We start from the raw sequence: 17,682 nt of genomic DNA, 5'->3' as shown, positions 1-17,682 counted from the left end.
TGCTCATACATTCAGACCTCACACGCGATAGTGCAACTGCTGCTTGAGATTCAGATAAGATTCAGCACAGCAGCATTCCAATATATCCTGTTTTAAAAATGTAGTAACAGCTAAATATGGGGCACCTTAAAAATCCTTAAATACTTATATCCTCAAACACTAAACACACAGCAGAATAAAAGGAAATTCTATGGATTTGTTTTTAACTACAAGTTATCTAAATTATTTTTAAAGCACCATTACTAGAAGGATAATTAATCTCACTGCAAAGTTACATAGATCAGCAGCTATTGTGCTGACAGTTGTGATATTAAGGCTGGCCTCAACTCAACAGTAAAACAGGAAGGAGAGAAATCCTTAACATAAGAACAACCATACTGGGTCAGACCAATGGTCCACCTAGCCCAGTATCCTTGCTTCCAATAGTGGCTAATCCAGATCACAAGTACCTGGCAGAAACTCAATTATTGAGAATAAAGACAAGGGGGGAAAAAACCCCAAAAAACTAATCCTCCCACATGAATAATGAATAAGGAAAAAGGGAGAAGTATGAAATAGGGCAGACCCTGACAAATCAATAAATACATAAAACAAATGTAATTATAGCCATACACAACAAATAGATATCTAAAGTAAAAGGACACACTGGCATCAGATATATATAACAAACTATAACATCTCTTTTCCAGATCAAAGCTTAAATCAATTTATGGTTCTCCCTTGGAGAGACTGCTCACTTTTGCACGCAGCGCATTATGCTCCTGCATTCTTATGGGTTTCACACTCTCTGCGATGCTGTTTAAATTTCCAACATATTGACCCATGAAGAAGGCTTGTTGCCAAAACACAGCCTGTGTAGGGTCTTTTGGGTCAGTTGACTTTCTGCAAATAAACATTTTGGACGCTCTTACTCCTTGTTTGCGCTGGTCATTTGGACTTTGTTCTGCTTTCACCCCTTGGTTTGTACTAAGTTTTATTAAACATTGTAAAAATTCCTTCAAAGAATGAAAAAGAAAGAAAACCAGTGACTACTTAAAAGTGAACTTCGCACTCCGTGCTAGCAACATAAACTGAGTGAAACACCCAACGACCACACTGAACAATCAATGGCATTTTGGTCTGTGAACTGCATCCAGGGTGGATGAGGGTAGCCACAAATACGTTCTAAACCACTAAAGGTTTAAAAGTACACTCAAAAAGCTGTTCTCCTCACAAAGTGCTTTTTGTATTTATTTATTTGTCAGGGTCTGCCCTATTTCATACTTCTCCCTTTTTTCTTATTCATGTGGGAGGATTAGGTTTTTTCTTATGGAGAAACCCAATTAGAAGCAACATTCCATGCTACTAATCCCAGGGCAAGCAGTGGCTTCCCCATGTCTATCTCAACAGCTGACTATGGAGTTTTCCTCCAGGAATTTGTCCAAACTTTTTTAAAACCCAGATATGCTAACCGCTGTTACCACATCCTCCAGCAAGGCCCATTTACAATCATGTTTCTTGCTTTAGGCCACCTGCTAGTGACAAAGATCTATAATGCCAGTCTAAGGCTCTTCTTTTTACCTACTGGGTCTGTGCAGTGTTGCAAGCCAAAGCAGAAAGCAACTGAAGAACTGTCTACCACTACTGCTATAAGTCACAGATTATCTACTGACACTGGCACCAGATACTACAAGGCAAAATGATATAACTAGCATAGCAACCAGATCTGTGGATGCTATGTGCCCCCACATATTGAGTAAACTCCTTCATTGTGTCCAGGGAAGGGTACTCTGCACCGAGTCTGGAACCCTCAATCATTTTGAAATGTTGGTGCCTGTGATAACTAGAGTGGCTTACTACCGAAAAATATGCATCTTTAATCTAGTGTACCAATTCCCCATAGAACACTAAAAGCAAATAAAATATGGTGAGAAAATGCATGACTAATTCTATATGTAACAGAAAGTTACAAATTATACAAGAGGAGGTGCCATATCTTCAAAGAATGAAAATCCCCCTTGCATAAGATAAAACACAACAAACTCTAAATTAAAAATACTATGTTATAGAATTTTATCTGCTTCAAATCTAATCACATGCAAAATGCAGTTAATACAAAAGGATTTCATTTAAACTACAATAGATCAGTTTGTAGCAATGTGACAACAGCTTTAAAGCTTAGTGCTACAAACAATTCTAGTGGATGAACATACCCAATTTTTCAATCAATAAATAAATTCCAGATTCTTATCTGTGTTTGAAGATCTTTTAGTATTGTAACAGCTACAGCAGCAAACATTTTACCTCAAATACTTACTACTGTTTGTTAACATTTTTCCTATAGAAGACAATTAATATCTTAGTTGATACTGTGTAGTAATAGAAAAGTCAATACATGGTTAATAAGACCATATCCCTTCCTGGTATTTAAACTCAACAGTAAAGCAAGAAAGAAAATGGCAGGTTTCTGTTTAAGAATAGACTTTTTTGGTGCTCTCTTCTCAAAAAATTGATCAATGACATTGTTCATCAGTTCTAATACAGACTACTTTTTAAAATGTATTCTGTTCAAAACCTACATGCAATACATACCATTTCCTTGCTCTTTTGTAGATATACATTCTTTTATAGATTCTGTTATCCCAAGACTCGCAGCAGTAGGGAGGGGACCAAGCAAGGATTCTAGTGCAGGTGGTTTGAATGAAAGTACACCTCCATTTCTGCATTCATTCTCTTCACCACCGTTTAATCTTTGTCTGTTGAGAAGCTCATTGTAAAGATCTTTGTTGAGGTGATTAGCAGCTGCTTCAAGCTCTTCATCCTCTGCTTCTTCTTCTCCAAATACACTGGAAGTGTTATCTAAAGAATCTGTTAACATTCACAAATTAATTCACATCATCTGATGAAAAAAACAGTAGAAGAGAGCTCACCTGAAAAGCATCACAGCTCAGCCTCCCAAGAGAGCAAATTATTTCCTCCAGGGTGTAGCACAAATCTACTGGATACTGAAATGGTACTCTGCTACTTTATAATGGAATTACACAGACTTTCGGGTGTATGTACAATATCTAATTATCTGTACTATTGTTTCGCTTTTGTGAGGGCAGTTGGTAATCTCCAAATAATACACAAACTCACGATATTCAATACTATGTGCCTGTCCTACCTTTAAATCATAGCCTGGACTGATGGCTAAGTGCTACGTGCTGTCAAAGTACAAGGTCTGTGTATGATGTCTGAGCCTTGCTTCTGCTTCTCAAGCAAGAGGGTTATAAATTGTTGCTCAACAGCAACAGCCACTCCCTATAGTAGGGATGCACACATGCCAGTTTCTAGAGCAGTGGTAGGCAATGCTGTTTCTCAAGTATCACAAACTAGTTTGGATCTTCATGCACTCATGAACCGGCTTTGACTCCTCTTATAATAGAGGAAGTAACAGTCTCAGGCACCTGAGGAACAAAGTGGCAACAGTTGGAAGGAGCCAAAGCTCCAGTGAAGGCCATATTCAACAATCAAGACAGCCCAAAGTAAGCACAACTTGCTAAGACAACACCTCTATCCCATACACACACATAAAAAGAAATAATATATGACGAATTTTTAAAAATACAAAAAGCTCCAACTGCTACATACTCTATAAAAAATTATTCACGTAATATACTGAGGCTAGCTGTTTCAAATAGAGACAATCCCAACAATTATAGCACGAGCTTCTTCCAACCTTTCCACACTGTACAAAAAAAAAAAGGAATGTGTACTGTGCAGCATAGTGCACATTAAATAATGTTCATACTGTAATAAATTAAAATTTCACCGTTATGTCACTTTTTTAGTACCTCAAAAATAATTTTTTAGTTTTGGTTTTGACCGGCAATTGACAGCACATACTGATATTCCCTGAATGTAAGGAGTGATTATTGATGCATGGTTATAAATTTACAGACTTTTGAGAACCTGACAACATATGACACAGGCTGTAGCCGAAACTTGGCCAAGTTGGGTCTCTTTTCAATTAACTTGGGTGTGTGACTACTCTGGCTGTTCCTCCTTCCCTGGACCACCTCTGCCCTGGTTGGTTGGTTGGTTGTTCTACGTTACTGTGGAGGGTGCACTCCTCTTCCTTTGATTCACAATGGTGCTCATTTTCAAAGCACAAACATATCTCAAAATGGCCCAAAAATGTCTATCTGCCAAACAGCAATTTTGGAAAGGCAGGAAAAAAAACCCAAAATCAAACACATCCCATACTGCAGTTCATCCAAATAGCAAGGGAGCATGTTGGGGGCAGGGAGGAGGCATGTTTTGGGTGGGAGGGCCCAAAAACAGGACATCCAACAGTGATAATCAAACAGGAAGAAATGTCCATGTCTTAGATTTAGGACATCCTAAGTTAGACCTCTTTCAATCAAGGTGCCCTGATTGACCAGTTGACCACCGGAGGGATTAAGGCATGACCCCTCTGTAATTCCCCAGTGGTAACTGTCCTCCTTCCTCTCCCCTGAAAGTGAAACTAGAAAGGAATACCAGGCTCTATGACAGCCTTAAGTATTACAGGCATTCGGATCAAAGCAGGAAGCAAGTAGGAGGAGTAGCCTAGTGGTTAGTGCTATGGACTTTAAACAAAGGGACCCCAGTTCAAATCCCACTGTAACTCAAATTTAGTTTTCATCGTGAGCCCTCCAGAAACAGAAATATACCTACTGTACTTAAATATAAACACAAAGGAATCCTGTTCAGAAGGAACGGGTCCAAAGAACCTTAGCGCAGATTAGGAAGCAAAGCCAGTACTGGGCAAACTTCTAACTCACAATTATAAAATAATTCATGAACCAGGGTCCCTTGGTTTAAAGTCCACTACACCAACCACTAGGTTATCCATCTGCTCTGCCTGGACGTCTGTGTGGCCATTTTTCTCAAAATGATGCGAGACAGACATCCCTATCCCTGTTTTTTTTGCCTTCATAAGTTGGATGTTTAATTTTGGAAAATGGCTATACATTTTGGACATTTTCATCACAAAAACGTCCAAACCTACAGCCATTTTCGAACAGAAAACCTGGAAAATTTTCCTGCTTGAAATTGGTTGTGAGATAGATGGTATTTTTGGATGATATGAGCAGGACATCCCAATTCTGACTTAGAAAACTTTTTGAAAATGCCCCTGTGTACCATGGAGAAAATTGACAAGAATGACTGTAATGCATTATACCAGTTGTTCCCAAACCTGGTCCTACAGGCACCCCAGCCAGTCAGGTTTTCAGGATAGTCACAATGAATATCAATATAAGAGATATGCATGCAGTGGAGGACCAGGTTTGGGAACCACCGCATTACACAACCTAGATAAAACCACAACTAAATAAGGGAGCACTATGACCAAACTTCAGGCACAGACCACAAAGGCCTGATGAATAAAGCCACGCAGTTCTAGATACTACTGCTACAGCTGCTGCTCCCAAAGCTGAATTGCAATCATTTTATGTGGCTTTAATGAGGTGGACAGCACATTCTTATACAGATAAAAGGAGCTGGGAAAGACTTATTTGGGAGGTGTCATCTAGGGATCTGGAAGTGTCCATAGTGTGTTGCAACAAAGTAGAATAGAAATGGAACATTTATAACTAGTAACTAAAGAATCTTTAAGGTCAGCACTGAGCTCTGCTATACCTGGCACCCATATTTACTACTACTACTACTACTTGACATTTCTAAAGCGCTACTAGGGTTACGCAGCGCTGTACAATTTAACATCTGCTCCTTGGCTGAAGGACACAGTATTATTTGGCTTAGCTGTTTTGGATTTTTTGATAGCCACTTCAGAGACCAACTGGTGAGAAAATTGTGGGTGGTCATGCCCTGGTACTGGACAGACCTTTTAATTAATTTATTTATAGAAGTTTTAACCCACTTACACCTAAGTAGCTCACAGTTAAAACAAATATTAAACCTTATATTTTAACTGTAGGCATTTGGAAAACTACCTGATTGGCTGGCAGTACCAGAGATTCTTAAGGCATGCTTATCACTTTCAAGATGGAATGGAAATCTCCCTAAGACTTTGGTATTTCTGGGGCACCTAGTGACAGGGTCATCATGTTAAGTAAACATTTTGGATATGAGGTATCTCCTAAGCAGTGTCTTCACATGGGATTGAGCTGTAGCTTGTTGTCCTTAGACAATATCAGTAGTTGGGCAAGTGCATGGGAGGCTGCAGACAGTCTCTGTCTTCAGGGTCCCCAAGTGTGGTGACCAGATCTGGCAATGACCAATCATCATCCTCAGAGATGGGGAAGCGTGATTAAAGGAAGGGTGTCCAACAGAACTAGGGTCCACAGTGTGGAAATCTGGTAGGACTATTTGTTGAGATAAAGTATTCAGGATAGGAATATCTACGTCACCCCATGAGTTAAGAGGCAGGGCAAAACTCTCTTTTAAAAACTTTTGGAGGAGGAAAATTACAGTTCTTTGGTCTCTCACAGTTTGTAAATGGGGTCTGTGTATAGCAAACGCATGTTCCTGTGAGAAGGCATGTTGCAGCATGTTTTGGGTGAGGGGAGCTCTCTAAAGAATTGGAAAAACACAAGGATTTAGACTGTGAGCCATTGACTTGTCTGCATCCTTCTTACTAGATTTAGACACAGAACTGCTCTATTCTTCCTTCCATTTTGCAGGCTGAGCTCTGGATTCGATAGCTGCATGACCTTCTGAAAAAGCTACCTGTGCTTAGTCAGCTTTTTGCTCGATATCTCTCCAAGAGGAAGGGCTAATGGCAAGGGGGAGTTGGAATGGAAGAATGGCCCCTGTTTATCAGGCTACAAACTCTATTTGTCTACTATGCCAACAGTATGGTCAGTGCCCCTAGTCAGCCAGACCCTTTAGCTTTTTCAGTGTTCCTCCAAGGCTGCATGAAATTTGTTTGAAAGAGTCTTGCATTTGGCACTGTGCCATTCCTATGGGTACCTGAGCAGTCTCGGAGAGAAGTTTGAGCTGGGTGCTACCATGACATTCTTTCTTGAAAAATAGAGTTAATTATTTAATGAAAAGCTTTCTGTCAGGAATTGGAAGGAGAGCTGAAGTGTCTATTTGGATGGGTGGCGAAGAGAGATTAGGGAAGGAAGAGGAGCTACAACCAGCCCAGGAACATCTACGTATATAAGCCCTTTAAAGAAAGGTACCCTGAGGTAGAGGAAAGCATTGTGCACAGGATCCATACAGAGTACGTCACCATCTCTCCTACTTGCCAGCAGAAAAATATCTTTAGACAAAAAGTGTATGTGATGTCAGTAGGCTGAACAGCATACAAAATATACTAGATGGGAAGTAAAGCCAGGAGGAGTGGCCTAGTGGTTAGGGTGGTGGACTTTGGTCCTGGGGAACTGAGTTCGATTCCCACTTCAGGCACAGGCAGCTCCTTGTGACTCTGGGCAAGTCACTTAACCCTCCATTGCCCCATGTAAGCCGCATTGAGCCTGCCATGAGTGGGAAAGCGCGGGGTACAAATGTAACAAAAAAAAAAAATAATAAGTACATAAGTATTGTCACACTGGGACAAACCAAAGGTCCATCAAGCCCAGCATCCTGTTTCCAACAGTGGCCAATCCAGGTCACAATTACCTGGAAAAATTCCAAGAAAATTCAACATATTTCATGCTGCTTATCCCAGAAATAAGCAGTGGATTTTTCCCAAGTCATTTTAATAATGGTCTATGGACTTTTCCTTTAGGAAGCCGTCCAAACCTTTTTTAAACCCCGCTAAGCTAACCACCTTTACCTCATTCTCTGGTATATATTTACATTTTTAAAAAGAGGACTTTACATTATTTAATGAGTACTACTACTTTTTCTGCCCATAGTAGAAACAGACTACCAAATACTAGCAGTAACAAAAATATGAAAATGTTCATTGTGGCAGAAGCACACTTATCGTTATTGTGATCTGACAGACCATCCAAAACCTTTCCACAATTGCTAAGTACTGAAAATTAAACTTATGTGAACTGTAGTCTTTGCACCTTGTAATCCCGACCCTTGCCCCTTGGGAGAGGGACTACACTTCAGCCTTAGAGAAGTTCTCCTTGCTTGGAGAAAAACTCCTTGGCTGTGTTTAACCTTATACGTATGCCCCCTTATTCAGACAGGCTGCAAGATGCAAGGCTAAACTTTCAGACATTTATTTCCTGGAAAAAATAATTTGGATTAAAGAACACAGGAAGAGATACACCATTAGCCAATCATAAATTTATCATAGAAGCTTATTACAAATAGTAAAATAGGCATCTAATTGCTGCTTTGTCAATTACAATTCATAAGTAATATATACAAATAGTCTTTTTCCTTTCTATTGTTCCTGTGGAGGAATTGACCAGCCTGGAGCAAACGTGCTACACAGTGCTAGCAAGATTCCTGTTGTTGCAGTGATAAAATATTCCTTTCATACATTATCTATGTGTATGTGACCATCTCACATGACTCTGTTACTATATCACATGACTTTGTGGTATCATGTCCCAGTTAACATAACTTCCACCAACCAGCCTACCAGACTCTTGTTTATAGTTTTCCTGCATTGTCATTGGTTAGCTTCACAGCATGATCACTGCATGAGCCTTGCTTTTCCACTCATCTGCTCCACCTCTGTCTCCCCCCCCCCCCTTGCATAAACATGTATACGTGTCATTTCACATACTCGGCTCATTCCGTTCTAACCACCTGGATTGCTCCATCTCCTTACACACAATACCTTAGAGATTTCTTCAGACCGTCCCTTTGTCTTGTTTGCTATTAACCACTTATCTAGCATTGCTTATCTCTCCGGCACAAGATTGCCTGCAGCTGGCCAAACACACCAGGGGAACTTATAAGCCATCTATTTTTATTCAATACTTTAGATCCTTACACCTGGTCTTGCTGGACCTTACAGGGCAAAAATTACAGTACATTTCTACAACCTATTATACCAGTTTATGTGCGCTTTATGCCACACTCTTGTGCCATTATAAAAGATTAACAACTTTTGCTGTTTAACAAAACTTTTGGTATAAATGATTTTATTTCATCAACTGTTGATAATACTTACCATCCTTTGTATACGCTGCATACAATCCTTTTGGCTTTGGTCTGCTATTTTCCAGTTCTAGCTCTATTTCATCTTGATAACTTGTTATTTCACCTATTATAAATAAATACAATTAAAATTCATAAAACACATTCATTATCTCCTCAGACCCTTGCTGAATTCTTTCATAACAAGGTTCAAAAGATAAACCTTGCTTTCTCTACCTCACCACCTCTCCCTCCACTAGTCTGTTCCCCTCTCTCTCCTTCCCCTCATTCCCTTTCCTCCTTTCCTGAAGTTACTATTGAGGAAACTACACTTCTCCTTTCTTCCTCAAAATGTACCACCTATTCCTCTGATCCCATTCCTACCCACCTTCTTAATGCCATCTCTCCTGCTCTTATTCCTTTTATCTGTCACATTCTCAACCTCTCACTTTCCACTGCGACTGTCCCTGCTGCCTTTAAACATGCTGTGGTCACACCTCTCCTTAAGAAGCCTTCACTCGACCCTACTTGTCCCTCTAATTACCGACCCATCTCCCTCCTTCCTTTTCTCTCCAAATTACTTGAGCGTGCTGTTCACCGCCGATGCCTTGATTTTCTCTCCTCACATGCTATTCTTGACCCACTACAATCTGGTTTTCGCCCTCTCCACTCAACCGAAATTGCGCTTACTAAAGTCTCCAATGACCTATTACTGGCTAAATCCAGAGGTCAATATTCCATCCTCATTCTTCTTGATCTTTCCACTGCTTTTGACACTGTCGATCACAGCATACTTCTCGATACCCTGTCCTCACTTGGATTCCAGGGCTCTGTCCTTTCCTGGTTCTCTTCCTACCTCTCCCTCCGCACCTTTAGTGTTCACTCTGGTGGATCCTCTTCTATCCCTCTGCCTGTCGGCGTACCTCAGGGTTCTGTTCTTGGTCCCCTCCTCTTTTCTATCTACACTTCTTCCCTTGGTTCATTAATCTCATCCCATGGCTTTTCCTACCATCTCTATGCTGATGACTCCCAAATCTACCTTTCTACCCCTGATATCTCACCTTGCATCCAAACCAAAGTTTCAGCGTGCTTGTCTGATATTGCTGTCTGGATGTCTCAACGCCACCTGAAATTAAATATGACCAAAACCGAGCTTCTCATTTTCCCCCCCAAACCCACCTCCCCGCTCCCCCCGTTTTCTATTTCTGTTGATGGCTCTCTCATTCTCCCTGTCTCCTCAGCTCGAAACCTTGGGGTCATCTTTGACTCTTCTCTCTCCTTCTCTGCTCATATCCAGCAGATTGCCAAGACCTGTCATTTCTTTCTTTACAACATCCGTAAAATCCACCCCTTTCTTTCCGAGCACTCTACCAAAACCCTCATCCACACCCTTGTCACCTCTCGTTTAGACTACTGCAATCTGCTTCTTGCTGGCCTCCCACTTAGTCACCTCTCCCCTCTCCAGTCGGTTCAAAACTCTGCTGCCCGTCTCATCTTCCGCCAGGGTCGCTTTACTCATACTACCCCTCTCCTCAAGACCCTTCACTGGCTCCCTATCCGTTTTCGCATCCTGTTCAAACTTCTTCTACTAACCTATAAATGTACTCACTCTGCTGCTCCCCAGTATCTCTCCACACTCGTCCTTCCCTACACCCCTTCCCGTGCACTCCGCTCCATGGATAAATCCTTCTTATCTGTTCCCTTCTCCACTACTGCCAACTCCAGACTTCGCGCCTTCTGTCTCGCTGCACCCTACGCCTGGAATAAACTTCCTGAGCCCCTACGTCTTGCCCCATCATTGGCCACCTTTAAATCTAGACTGAAAGCCCACCTCTTTAACATTGTTTTTGACTCGTAACCACTTGTAACCACTCGCCTCCACCTACCCTCCTCTCTTCCTTCCCGTTGACATTAATTGATTTGATTACTTTATTTATTTTTTGTCTATTAGATTGTAAGCTCTTTGAGCAGGGACTGTCTTTCTTCTATGTTTGTGCAGCGCTGCATATGCCTTGTAACGCAATAGAAATGCTAAATAGTAGTAGTAGTAGTAATTTTGTACACAACATGCTCTTTAGGATAGGGCTTTACCTTCAAAATCATCCAGTTTTTTTGCCAATTCTTGCTCAAGCTGAAATCAGAAGGAATGAAACAAATTATTCACAGCCTTCAAAATAAAGGTATACTAGGTAATTGTGTAGGAAACAAAATTCCAGTAAGGCTCAGTTTAAAACTTAGTAGCTTGCTCAGTAACTACAAACTTTCTAGCTTGCTAAACTGAACTCTTTGTGGGCCTGTGATACATTATTAAGAATAATCTATGAGCCTTATGTCACACCTGAAGGAGGATCTTATATGATCTCAAAAGGTCATTTAACAAAACATCTTTAGATTATTTTACACGGACTCAAAATGTATTGCAGTCTCCAAAACCTCCAGTGTTCTTAGAGACCAATGTGTCTACTAAAGTTTTGCACTATACACTGTCTAAAGAAGAAACATTGTGAAGATTCATCCTATTCCCCAGTTCTGAAAATACAATGTGATGATCATATGCAGGGTTCTCTGCCTCCCATGATTCTGCAGTCTTGGAGATGGTTGTAAAAAACTGGCCCATCTTGTAGAAATCCTCTTTCCTCATAGAACTGCTGCAGAAAATGGAAGGGCAGGAAGATCAAGCACTAGTAGTGATTACCACCAGGGTAATCCTGGCTGCACTAGCAATAGCACTATCACAGTGATCCCAAACACTTCTGGGCACAGAAAAGGTGCTGTGCTTCAGGTCACATCCTTCACCACAGCTTCTGGTCCAGTATATCAGCTTTAAAAGATAGTTCAGAGTGAACATGTCAGGCCAGAAAAAATGATGGAGGATGCAACTTGAAGCACAGCACCTCTGTTGTGTTTGGAAGCATTGGGGATTGCACTTTCTACAGCTAATGGCAGCCTTTTCTTGTTGCCAAACAAATAAGGTTCAGGGGATGGGGAGGCAAATAAGGGAAGCGTGAGTGATGGAGAGAGCAGAAGGCAAAAGCAAGAATTAATGAGTGACAGAAGGTAAGGGAAGAGTGAGAGAGATGCATGGTAATCAAAGAGAAACCGAATGAAAAAGCATCAGTGCTAGGAAGAGAGGTGTACATAGACTGTCTCTCTTCTCTTGAACTCAGATGCCCTCTCCTACCCTCCTTTCTCCTACCCTCCCATAACCCTTCCCTCCTTTCTCCTCCCCTCCCACAACCCCTCTTCCTTTTCCTTCCTCCCTGTCCTTTTACTTCTATTATCCTTCCCCTATTCTCTGTATCTCTTCATCCTTTCTAGCACCAATCACTAAGATTGCTGCTCAAGAAATGGCCTAATAAAATAACTAGGCACACAAATATCAGAAAATGACATTTTTCTATAAAGTAAAAAAAATAAATAAATAAATAAAAATAAATAAGCAAACAATTTGCAATCTCTTGCACAGAAACTCAAAAGATTTGCTACAGGAAACACGAGGCTGTGGTCATTAGTATTGAACTTTGGAAGATACTGCTTAAAAACAAGGAAACAGGGAGAGAAGGGAGTAGATGTTAAAAATTAAAATCTTGAGCTAAAGTTTTCTCAAAAAGCAAACATGCAAATTGTGTGTGTAACAGAGAGTTGCAAGAGGACAGAAATCTTACCCTTCCCCCACCCATCCCCGCTGGAATCTCACCTGTCCCCACTCATCCCCACAAGAATTTAACCTGACCCCACCCGTCCCTGCAAGAATTTAATGGTACATAAAAATTTCAGTTGGCTCTCTCAGCCTCTCTAGTTCGAGCCACAGCACTGCAGGCAAGGAAAGTAGGAACAGAAGTTGGAACTCGGAACACTCTGGTGCGCACATCTAAGACTTGTCTCTGATTCACTGGCACCGTGCTGAGAGGTCGCCACATACATGCGCCAGCAGGTCAGGTGACATCTGATTCTTGTGCCTGTGTCACAGCTGAGGTCTGTGCAACAGCCCAGGAGCAGAGAGAATTAATAGTAACATAGTAAGTGACAGCAGATAAAAACCTGGTCCAGTCTGCCCAATAGTCACACTTAAATCAACAATGAACGTTATATTATATACTTGATTATGGTCTTTCTTTGGCGTTTTTGGGACATAAACCAGAGAAGTCCACCCAGCCCTATCCTTATGTTTCAACTGCTAGAGTTGTCGTCAAAGCCCACTCCAGTCTGTCTTTCTTCGTGTTTAATTGTGAAGCGCTGCGTACGACTGGTAGCGCTATAGAAATGATTTGTAGTAGTAGTAGTCTGTCTTCTCATTTGCAGGAAACATACCGTAAAAGTCTTCTAAGCACTGTCCTAATCATCGAGCCACTAAAGTTGTTGTCTAAGCCCTTTCCAGCCCATCCTAAAACAGATTGCCAAATATAAGACACAGACCATACAAGTCTGCCAGATATCGACCCTAATTCATCACAGCCAGAATCACCATCTAAGTGTCACGTGACACATCCACAAACATGCAGTCATTTAAGTTTAGATTTTTATAACTTCCATTTTCTAATTAGAGATCCTCTGTGTTCATCCCATGCCTTTTTGAATTCCGTCACCATTTGTGTCTCTACCACCTCCTTCATGGAGACTTTCCACATCTGTGCTGTTAAAGCAAGGAGGAGGAGGAGACAGCACTCAAAGTACTTGGTAAGTTAGAGGCTGGTGCAAGTGCAGTGTACACTTCCACAGGAACCCCGCAGGAATTGTTTCCATCCCCACGGGAACCCCGCAGGAATGGCCTCCATCCCCACAGGAAACCAGCAAACCCCATTCTCATGCAAGTCTCTAGTGTGTAATACCCCAAGATATGGGCATTACTTAGAAAACAGTGATAGCTTTTTCCAAAGGCCCTGGGAGAGGGAGGTCCTTGCCAGAGGACTGGAGTGTGAACTTGGCGACCTGCCCAGGGGAGGGGTTGGCACAAAGTGAATCCCTGTAGAGAATGACAGCAGGGGTGGAATCTGGAAAATCATAAAGGAGTTTAGGAGTGAAGTGCATGAGGTCTTTGGTTACCTGTACCCCCCACAAGGACCCTTAAGAGTACTGGGAGATCCTAGAGTGTAAGAGATAAAGTCAAGCTGAATAAAGGAGAGCTGCTGCCCCTGTAAGTGGCAACTGGAAAGGAGACTGAGCTTCAGGTGGATGAGGGGAGTCCAGCCTGGAAGCGGGACCAGGACAGGGGGAAGCCTGCCCAAGGCAAGAGTGTAGCCCTCAGAGGTGCACTGCTGGAAAAAGGGACAGCCTGAAGAGTCTGTGCCTGAAATAAACAGACTGGTACTGGGTGTAGCAGGATCAGCCTTGGGATTATTGCTGACACTACAGGACAGGTAAAAGACAAGAGTCTGTGTAAATATATATAGAACTGAAATCTCTAAAGAGTGAAGAAGAGTGGATAGATTTATCATCACAACTGGTGGTGGAATGGAGTTGTATATATAATGAGTTCTGAAGTGTTCACCTGCTGGTTGAAAGTACCAGTAAAGTTCTGTTGCATTCTAAAAACAACTGAAGTACAATGTGATTACTGGTAAGAGAAAGAGAGTGGGTGCTCCTGAACTTAGAGAAGTAGCACTATAAAAGATCCGAGAAACTGCCAATGCCCTGACAATTGACCCACTCCCCAGTTCAACTGCAGGTGACTTGTAACTGTGAGTGCGGTGTGTGTGTGTGGTCCCCGGTGACACCATGAAAGGAAATTTGCTTGTGGGCCCATGTTGGACTCCGAGTTGGAACCTGAGCCTAGCTAGCAGGGTGTGAGACCCGGGTTACACGTGATTAAATGCTTTATATTTGTAGAAAAGCTGCCATGTGACAGATATTAACACTAGATCAACACGACTGGCATTAATGTATATAAGATATAATTCACCTGATACAGCCGAAGCTTCTTCTGACCAGCTGTGAAAGACGGAGGGTCACATTCTTCTTCCAAATCAATCCTCATAAACTCATCTATTGTTAACTGACTTGTTGGTGTATCTTCAAATTCTGTAAGCCTAATAAGGAAAGGCAAGCTTTTTAAGCAGGGCTTCTGATTGTGGTTCTAATAAACACCCCCAATACAAATTACACACACACACACACACACACACACATATATATATATATATATATATATATATATATATATATATATATATATATATATATATATATAGAAAGAGACGTATGTGTATTGTATATATACATATTCAATCGCCTGAAAGCAAAAGATCACACGTACATTTAATACAAAACAGATCTTTTGCTTCCAGACGGCATATCTATCTGTATTTATCTCTCCCTCTATACACACACACATATATATAAGAAAGAGAAAAAATATATATATTGATGTGTAGAAGTGGAGGAGTAGACTAATGGTTAGTGTAGTGTCCTGAGAACCAGGGGAACCAAGTTTGATTCCCACTCCAGTTCCTTATGACTCTGGATAAGTCTCAAACTTCCACTGCCACAAGTACAAAATAAAGTACCTGTATATAATATGTAAACTGCATTGATTGTTAACCACAAAATGGCAGTATATCAAATCCCCCCCCCCCCCCCAATAAAGAGATAAAATATATAGATATAAATAGAGACCCAATATTCAGCAACACCTTATTCAGGTACTAGTGGTTCCTATCAAGATATGTATAACTCACCAGGGCCATACCTGGATTGTATCAGTGGCATTATCCAGAGGGCACAGATAATGCAAAACAAAAGTTATCTAGGTACCTCCAATATTCAACACCGTTATCCAGATAACTATCCAGGAAGTTAAAACAGCTGTCCTAATTCTGATACTCAAATAACTTCCAGTGATGAATATCTAGATATAGATTTAAATTCTGTGATTGGCATTTGAATCCAACACTGACTGCAGTGTTTAATTATCAGAGTATGTACTCTATTTTCATAAACACATGCATACACAAGTTTGTGTGTATTTTTATTGGATAAACACTGCAAGACACCACTTTCTTCAAATAAAAACTAGAAATGGTGTAGTAAAGTGTTTCATGCCATCTGATAATGCAGCCATGGAATAGTTCTGAAAAATCTAGAAGGTTCCCTCAGTCTATTACAGAGTTTAGGTGGGATTAGGGGGTAGTATCTTTTTTCTGATTTATCCTGCTAAGAAGAATCCCCATTACAGACAAGAACTTTGTTTTTTCAACAGGCAGGTTGAAATCAGACACACAACTGGAGATTCCCAAATTTTTGCATTGTTAGACAATGAACTAAACAGCAAATATTATATCTTTGCTCTTTTCAAAATCTCACTGTTTATGTTTTCTTCGTACTTGTAAAAATATATTGTATGCATTTTTAGACTTAATTATTGTAAACCACATAGAACTGAATAATTAACATTTGGATTATTTGGGAAATAAGCACCAATAAATAAATAAACATAAGACTACCATAACGGGTCAGACCAATGTTCCATCTAGCCCAGTGTTCTGCTTCCAACAGTGGCCAATCTAGGTCACAAGTACCTGATAGAATCCCAAACAATAGCAAGATTCCATGCTACTGATCCCAGAGTAAGCAGTGGCTTCCCCCATGTCTGTCTCAACAGCAAACTATGGACTTTCCTCAGGAACTTGTCCAAAACCTTTTTAAACCCAGATATGCCAACTGCTGTAACCACATCCTCCGGCAATGAGTTCCAGAGTTTAACTCAAGTGCATTCACTCTGCAGCTCCTCAATACCTCCCAACTCTTATCACTCCCTACATTCCTCCCTGGGAACACCATTCACTGAGTAAATCGCTCTTATCTTCACCCTTCTCCACTGCTAACTCCAGACTCCGTTCCTTTTATCTTGCTGCACCATATGTCTGGAATAGACTTCCTGAGCCGGTATGTCAAGCTCCATCTCTGGCCGTCTTCAAATATAGGCTAAAAGCCCACCTTTTTGATGCTGCTTTTAACTCCTAACCCTTACTCACTTGTTCAGAACTCTTATTTTATCATCCTCACTTTAATATTCCCTTATCTCTTGTTTGTCCTATTTGTCTGTCCTAATTAGATTCTAAGCTCTGTCGAGCAGGGACAGTCTCTTCATGTTCAAATGTACAGCGCTGCGTACGTCTAGTAGCGCTTTAGAAATGATAAGTAGTAGTAGTGAAATCTGCCTTCATGGCTCTTCATAGGATATGAACAATTAAAATTTGGCTGTCAAGTAGTGATCTTAAATTGTTGCTTTATAATTTTGTCATTTGAAAAATGCAATGCTCTTTTACTGATATGCCCTCGCTTTAAATGACTTCAACTCAGAACACTGTGGTCAAGCTTCAAGTAGGAGTGAAAAGGTTCAACCATGTCTCCCCACCATTGGCTTCTCAGCACTAGCTCCCTGTTCTCTACCACATCAAATTTAAGGGGTTTTTTTCTTGATCATTGAGCATTGCACTCTGATCAGCCTGCATATCTCGCAGATCATCTTGTCCCCTTACTTACCCTCCTGAAGTCTTCAGTCATTTCAGGGCTCTACCTTTTGTACTTTTGCCTTCGAGTATTTGGTTTGAGATCTCCCATCATTGCTCATTTGAATTTTTAACTTCTCCTCTTTGGAGCTCCCTTTTACTTTATTTGCAACAGGAGCGTTCCTTCTCCAAATTTAAGGCAGGCCTGAAAATG

At 41.0% G+C, this 17,682-nt stretch overlaps 1 protein-coding gene across 2 annotated transcripts in view; it reads right to left on the bottom strand.

The window, feature by feature from the left end:
- Nucleotides 1-17,682, bottom strand: part of BRF1 (BRF1 RNA polymerase III transcription initiation factor subunit) — a 329,398-nt gene that overhangs the window by 122,782 nt on the left and 188,934 nt on the right. For both annotated transcript variants that reach the window (XM_030214801.1, XM_030214803.1), the window contains exons 8-11: nt 14,921-15,047; nt 11,113-11,152; nt 9,056-9,148; nt 2,572-2,847 (exon numbers count right to left, since the gene is read on the bottom strand). In XM_030214801.1, the coding sequence (XP_030070661.1) occupies nt 2,572-2,847; nt 9,056-9,148; nt 11,113-11,152; nt 14,921-15,047 (536 nt within the window). The remainder of the gene's footprint in view (nt 1-2,571; nt 2,848-9,055; nt 9,149-11,112; nt 11,153-14,920; nt 15,048-17,682) is intronic.

Source organism: Microcaecilia unicolor, chromosome 9, assembly GCF_901765095.1.
Source record: "Microcaecilia unicolor chromosome 9, aMicUni1.1, whole genome shotgun sequence".
Taxonomy (NCBI): domain Eukaryota; kingdom Metazoa; phylum Chordata; class Amphibia; order Gymnophiona; family Siphonopidae; genus Microcaecilia; species Microcaecilia unicolor.
The sequence above is the reverse complement of the archived record's forward strand: the minus strand, read 5'-3'. Positions and strand labels throughout refer to the sequence as shown.